We start from the raw sequence: 6857 nt of genomic DNA, 5'->3' as shown, positions 1-6857 counted from the left end.
AAATTCATGCCCCCAACAGATTACAGGGCAAAAATGCACATTGAATTAAACTGTAACTACAACAGATTCAGCTAAAACTGAAATTGCTATTACACTGGACTACATCGCACTTAAGCCAAAAATCCACTCAAAATTAAACTGCATTTTTCAGCCAAGACAACTGAAAACTGAACTAAAAATATTTAGTCCACCAAATAACACATCTCATGAGACTCAACTGACTAGGTGACTCGGCATTTGCATTCATACATCTAGGGTTTTTTTAGACAAACTCCTCCTCAATTAGTTTTTTTATTATGAGTCCAGACAAACGGGGAACATTTGGCCCACGAACTCAAGTCCAGCCCAAACTGGCACCCACGGCGCCACGCACCAAACCAGACACGCGGGCTGGCTGTGGGAGGAGCAGCCGAGCACCTCGTCTCCTATTCTCCCTCCCCCGATTCCAAGCGGCGGCGGCGAGCGATTCCAGGTCCGGCGGCCGGCCCTCTCCCCTCCCCTCGGCCTCCGGCCATACCCGGCTCATTCTCTAACCACCGCCGAAGAACCTCTCCTCCTCGACCCACTTCCCCCTCGGGCATCCCAGCGGCGCGGCAATGAAGCACCGCCGGCGGTCGAAGCAGCAGAAGCTCGACTCCGTGCCTCCCCCTGCGTCCCCGGCCGCCCGCGCTCCACGCCCCATGCCAAGCCCGAGCGCCAGCCCCAAAAGCCCCGCCCTCGCCACTCCTCCGCCGGAGCAGGCGCCGGAAGTGGTAGTCCCCGAGGACTGGGCCATGGCCACCGACGTCATCTCCTCCGACCTCTCGTCTCCGGTTGTCCTCGTGTGCGGCCCCTCCAACAGCGGCAAGTCGACCTTCACCCGCCTCCTCCTCAACAAGCTGCTCCCCAGGTGAACATCGGAATCCAATTCATGACGGCTAATTTAGCACCAGTTCCATGCTGTGTTATGTAACTGCTCGTGTGCTGTGCTGTTCTGCAGCTATGGGAGGGTCGGGTATCTGGACACCGACGTGGGGCAGCCGGAGTTCTCGCCGCCGGGGTGTCTCTCTCTGCACATCGTCGATGAAGCTATCACAGGTTCATACACGGTGCATAGCGATAGGGTGTTAGTGGATAGGATAGGATTTTATGTTGGGGCGTTAGTGGTATGCTAGTTCCTCAGGTCACTGACATGTTGGTTATTTTTCTATGCAGATATGCAGAACCCGGTTCTGCGGGAGGCAGAAAGGTGTGAAATTCTCTCTCTTTCTTCTAGCTTGCGAAGTGATTAATAGCGATTACTAGTTGGGCTTCTTGGGTTTAGGAATCTGTGCTTACTGCTTAGTAAGTTCTTGCTGTGATGTTTTAAATAATGCCCTCAGGTGTGGCATTCTTTTAATTCTAAGGGAGCAGTTTCTGGCCTCCTGGTCCTGACATTTCTAGAAGTGCACTCAAATGTTTAAATTCACATGATAATTGATGTTTAAGAGCAAGGTTTTGTGCTATAAGTGCTTCGGAATAAAAGAGCAACTTAACCAACAAAACTTCCAAGGGCATACTCCCTGGGATTGCAACTTTAGGTCGTTTCAATATTTCAGCCAGCCAAACATTCTTAATTTTGACCATCACTGTGAAATGTTTTACAACCATTGATAACATGAACTTTATATTATATATCAGTTACCAAATATTCGTTTGTAATGTCTTCTTATTTTTGTTTGAAGTGGCATATTTTTTTAGAAATTGATGGCCACAGTTTCACCGTGGAAAGTGTGTCAATGTCCAGAACGACCTACATTTGTGGTCAGATAGAGTACATCATAAACTATGTTTAGCTGTTGGTGTTAAGTTATCTGTCAACAATCAATATCCTTCTCTCTTCGATCTGTTGCTCACCAGTTCTCTTAATGCATGTTCTGTGTTATTATTGTTATTTGTGCATACAACAAATTCCTGTCAATCATGATAGTAGGTTTTAGAGTCTTTGGAACTGTCAATGTGCTATTTGTGTCACTAGGTAGCCTTTTAGATTCCGCTGAAGAAACATTTTCAGTTTAGTATTTTTTTTAACTTAGTTTCCTTTCTAATGCCTGCATTTCTTTTTGTAAAACCCATCAGGTGCTGCTTCTACGGCGATATATCTTCAAAAGGAGATCCAGAATCATATCTGAACTCTTTATTTCTCTTGTATAACTACTTCGTTGAAAAATATCGTTGTCCTGGGGGTGAAGTGCTTCCTTTGATTGTCAACACTCCTGGATGGGTGAAAGGTATATGTTAACAATCCTCTTAAGTTGCCCAGCTCTGTTTATCACATTAGGGCGTATATGTGTTTTCATTGTTCAGTGTTCACTGTTCTGAAGACCCTTTGTTTTCATCTTAATGCAGGTACTGGTTTTGATATGCTTGTAGAGATGCTAAGGTATATCTGTCCCACAATTGTTGTTCCGATACGCACCAGAATGCAGAGAAAGAATCTCCCTGATGGAATGTTTTGGTTAACCGGTGGGGAAACAGAACCTAAAGTGATTACAATTGATGCTGCAAGTCGTGATTCCTTGTCAAAATCGTAAGTTTTTATATATTTTTTCCAGTTTAATGTTCAAGTAAATGTCAAAAACTGTTACAAGCTGAGTAGTTAAAAGACAATCAAATAGTCTTCCTAGTGTTTTGATGAATATGTAGAAGGCCAGTGGCCTGGTGATGGGGAGGCTGTTCAGCCTCCCTGCCCACCTCGGTTCAGTCTTAGTACCATGAAATATTCTTCGCATTCATTTGATGATGAATATGGGGACATGATGTCGGTATACCGGTTGAGGGTCTTCAACCTCCCTGCGTATCTTAGTTCGAGTCCTAGGAGCAACTTTGATGCCCATCTCCTGGACAGTTTTTTGTAAAGGCAAAAAACTTGGATGAATATTGTTGTTGACTGGCAAACAATAACTTCCGGTCTCTTGTACGAAGTACAAATAGATAAGATCAAATTTACAGAAAGCAAATGAACAATGAGTACTGAATTTGCCATACTTTCTCCCTATGATTCTACCAGTTTTGATTGCGGTGGGCGCCTCTGTCTGCTCCATCCCAGGAGATTAGGAATTACTTATTGTAATCATAACTGGAAGAATATTTATCTTTCTCCCTGTCAAATTTAGTCTAATACATTGAAAGATAATATAGTATATTTACAATCGTTTATGCCTGGTCATCTATAATGTTGTTGGTCCAAATACTTGTGCAACTATTTAGCTTCGTGACTGTTGTCTTGCGCTTCTTTGATGAATAAGCTCCCATTCCAGCGACAGATGAATTATTCATACTTATAGGCTCATATTCTACATAAAGTACTGTTTTTTTATTTGAGAAAAATATATTAATGATGTATTTAAATTGCCAAGATCGTTAAAGCGGAAAGATGGGGGTGGAATGCGTGAACGGCGGCTTGTGGAGTACTTTAAACAATGTTTTTCAAGTGACATATCACTAGCAACAAACAAAGAGCTTGCTTATGCCCTAGCGTCTCTGCCACCCTATGAAGTATCATTTTCAGATGTTACAGTTATGCATCTTCATTGCGAGGTTAGTTGTCTTTCCCGTCAACTATGCTCTGGAACATAATCTGGCTCACTTTTTTTTCCACTTTTAGTTTGAACCCTTTTTTTGGCTTATTGCAAGAAATACAGTCATCAACACCTCAGTAATTGTTTGGTAGTCAATTGTTGATACCTTCTTAAGCACTGGGCTGGACAATCCTTGCATGACCATGGCCTCTGCTTTCAGGATTAGTTATGTCATGACTCAAATGCGCTGTTTGACATGAGTAGAACCTCTGAATTAGCTGAAGGTTGTTAGGCGTAAATCGAGTCCGCATAGAAAGATAAGGTGCCGACCAAGCCTGCAAGGGCAGTCAATGAAATTGTTAGGCAGATAATTCTATATTAGAAATGCTTGTAGTCCCAACTGAAGTACCATCCTGAATAGATATAATTAGTTTTCTGTAACATGTTGAGCTAGCTATTGAATTACTTCATGACCCATTAGTTTGATTTTTAACCCAAGATCTTTAATTTAGGACATTATTAAGAGTATGGTGTATTTATATGCTAAAAACCGTGGGTTTTATTTTGCGTTGGTGATAAAGGATGGTGGAACGTGAAAAGTGGAAGATCCTGTGATTTCACCTCTTGGTTTTTGAAAGCACTGAACAGCAACAGACAAAATCATATTCTGCATATTGTTCTTTCTGTTCAGGTACCCCGTACTGAGATATGGCATAGTCTGAATGCAACCATAGTTGGCTTGGCAAGTAGTTGTGACACACCTGCGACAGCCCATGCAATTCCTTGGTGTGTTGGGCTTGGTACTCTCTCTCTCTCTCTCTCTCTCTCTCATGCACACATATTTGTAATACTGCACCTACCCATGTATTAAACTTGTGTGAACATTGATAATAGTATATAAACCTGCCCAGGTATTGTCAGAGGCGTCGATGTGCAAAGGGGCCTGTTATATGTTATCACTCCTGTTGCTGTTGAACATCTTCAAAGCGTAGATTTGCTGCTGCAGGGTCTCATTGAGATTCCGAGATCTGTTCTACAGGTAACCTTCTTCGCCTGGCGATACTTTATCAAGATTAATGGGCACTTTTAAGGATCATTTTGGTGTGTGAGCAAAAATATAGTGGAGCGTTTTAACAAATTATTTTTTTTGCTAAATCAGAAAGGAATTAGCATTAGAGTTAGTTATCTCCTCTCTACCATAATCAATTTTGAAGTTATCAAATTCTTTTTGTCACAAGTAATGTATACTTTGTCGAGCTTAATAGGCACTTCACATACATATTGATGGTAGAAAAACAATTAAAAAAGCATGGTCGATGCCCCTAATGCCACGAGCCCACGAGAGAATCAAGCTGTATCGCGTGTGTAACATATGGACCATCAATTAGGTTTTAAGATGCAACTACTAACTCTTGCTCCGCGAATTGAAATTTTGTTGCATCCCGCTTAACCTTCTTTCTGCTGCCATTGCAGGTCAAGGGATGCGAGTCGCCGTACATGTCCACCAATGTGCGGGACAAGATAACGGGGAAGGATCTGTACGCGAGTAATCTCAACAGCCCACTGTCCAGACAGGATGACGGCGATTCCGATTCGGATGCAGATACTATGTAAACCTTGCGTCATGTTCGTGTCTTCATTTTCATTGGAGATGTATGGCGCTCGGTTGGGCTGACATGTCGGAGACACAACACGAAATTTTGATAGTGGACCATCTTATTTTGTGTACCCAGTGGTGAAATTTTTGAACTGATTTTTCTGCCTTGTGGTATGGCTGTGCCCTGCCATACTTTGTAACAGAGCTCGGGGTACACATTCCTGGCCAAGGAAAGAAAAACGAAATCACGTTTAGTTGTGCGTTTTTTTCTGTCGAAATAAAGCCCTGCGCAAATCAGGCAGCTCTATTTTGCTCTTTGTCAAAATAAATAAATTTGAAAATCACTTCAAGATGCAGCCTATCTCCAAATCAGCTTATATCAAAAATTTCCTGGTACGTCGATCTCATATGTGTAATCGAATTTGGCGTCGATGGTGAGTTTTCCTAGCATAATGGGCAAGATTGCAGGAGGAAACCTTAATATGATTCGTCCTTCCCAGAAGCCAGACATCAAAACACCCAGGATTTGTATATCTGTTCAATTTTTCACCTAAATTTGGCAATTCTGGCTCCAATTTCCCCAGGTACAAATGCAGCTTTCAAAATTTCTAGAAGACGGGCCTCTAATCTAACTTAAAAAACGCGCTTCAAAATTAAGGTTCGCATGTTTTATTCAGGCGAGGCCGGGGATCATCCCCATTTCCATTAACGAAACATCAAACAACCACCAGTACGCACGAACAGACAGTACACACCCTCTCCCTCAGATAACCATACTACTAGTAGATGAAATCAAAGGACAGACACTCCCATCACTCATCACAGGAAACTCGCTACCCACTCACACTCTGATTCGATTCGACGCGCACACGATGCATCTCAGGCGACCTGGACCTGGATGGTCTTGGGCTTCTTGGGCTCGGGCGGCGGCAGCTTGTCGACGGTCACGGTGAGCACGCCGTCGCGGCACGCGGCGGAGATCTTCTCCATGTCGGCGTTCTCCGGCAGCACGAACTTGCGCATCAGCTTGCCCATGCGGCGCTCCATCCGCAGGTACTTGGCGTCCTCCTTCTCCTCCCTCCGCCGCTCGCCGCTGATCACCAGCACCCGCTCGTCCTCCACCTGCACCTTGATGTCGCCGGACCCGAGCCCCGGCATGTCCACCACGAACGCGTACGCGCCCGGCAGCTCCTTCACGTCGGCGGGGGTGGCCGCCATGGCGCGCGCGTCGCGGACGTAGGCGCGCGTCGGGCCCTGCTTCTCGCCGGCGGCGGCTCCGGCCTCGCCGTCCGGGATGTCCAGCAGGTGCTGCAGGGCGGCCATCATCGGGGCATCCAAGCCGAACACCATGCCCGCCATTCTCGCTCGGTCGATCTCGAGCTCGGTCGATCTCCTCGGGTTGGACTGCGTTGGATTGCTTGCTGAATTTTGTGGAATGCTTTGGTGGGGATGCGATGGCGAGGAGGAGGGAGCTTATGTAGGTCGCCGGAGGCGGGGAGTCTGGAAGGTGATGGAAACTTCTGAAAGGTGGTGGAACGAGCGCGGAGCAGTGGGCAGTCCTTCGACCCATGATGGAGAATGTTCTAGAGGTTCGACACTCAGAATTGGTTGTGCGGTAGCTTTGGGCCCCACATGTCATTCGTGGCAGCAGAGAGATTTTTTTTCTAGTAAAGGATACGCATAGAGAGATTTTCCTTTTGCAGATCTTTTTAGGGGATACA

The 6857-nt window shown here is 45.1% G+C and overlaps 2 protein-coding genes across 3 annotated transcripts; one reads left to right on the top strand and one right to left on the bottom strand.

Moving 5' to 3' along the window:
* The first annotated feature begins 388 nt into the window (after window positions 1-388).
* On the top strand, window positions 389-5390 carry LOC119267262 (polynucleotide 5'-hydroxyl-kinase NOL9-like). 2 transcript variants are annotated; one of them, XM_037548624.1, is made up of 9 exons: window positions 389-889; window positions 980-1077; window positions 1195-1228; window positions 2098-2249; window positions 2368-2548; window positions 3378-3558; window positions 4231-4339; window positions 4434-4578; window positions 5013-5146. In XM_037548624.1, exons 1-8 carry the CDS (start codon window positions 597-599, stop codon window positions 4529-4531), a joined length of 1146 nt encoding a protein of 381 aa, XP_037404521.1. In that variant the 5' UTR covers window positions 389-596; the 3' UTR covers window positions 4532-4578; window positions 5013-5146. The 2 variants fall into 2 exon arrangements, with proteins under 2 accessions (XP_037404521.1, XP_037404520.1); XM_037548623.1 differs by having other exon boundaries at window positions 392-889; window positions 4451-4578; window positions 5013-5390.
* A 392-nt stretch (window positions 5391-5782) lies between these two features.
* Window positions 5783-6664, bottom strand: LOC119267261 (17.5 kDa class II heat shock protein-like). The gene has a single exon (XM_037548622.1). It carries the CDS (start codon window positions 6493-6495, stop codon window positions 6016-6018), a length of 480 nt encoding a protein of 159 aa, XP_037404519.1. The 5' UTR covers window positions 6496-6664; the 3' UTR covers window positions 5783-6015.
* Window positions 6665-6857: the final 193 nt, after the last annotated feature.

The sequence above is a fragment of the Triticum dicoccoides genome, chromosome 3A (assembly GCF_002162155.2).
Source record: "Triticum dicoccoides isolate Atlit2015 ecotype Zavitan chromosome 3A, WEW_v2.0, whole genome shotgun sequence".
NCBI classification, from domain to species: domain Eukaryota; kingdom Viridiplantae; phylum Streptophyta; class Magnoliopsida; order Poales; family Poaceae; genus Triticum; species Triticum dicoccoides.
Note: the sequence above shows the minus strand (reverse complement) of the source record. Positions and strands in the feature narration are given on the sequence as shown.

Coding starts and splice junctions, on each gene's coding strand:
- LOC119267262 (XM_037548623.1), top strand. CDS start 597: ATGAAGCACCGCCGGCGGTCGAAGCAGCAGAAGCTCGACTCCGTGCCT. Junction 1,229..2,097: donor GTTCTGCGGGAGGCAGAAAG/GTGTGAAATTCT, acceptor AAAACCCATCAG/GTGCTGCTTCTACGGCGATA. Junction 2,250..2,367: donor CACTCCTGGATGGGTGAAAG/GTATATGTTAAC, acceptor ATCTTAATGCAG/GTACTGGTTTTGATATGCTT.
- LOC119267261 (XM_037548622.1), bottom strand. CDS start 6,495: ATGGCGGGCATGGTGTTCGGCTTGGATGCCCCGATGATGGCCGCCCTG.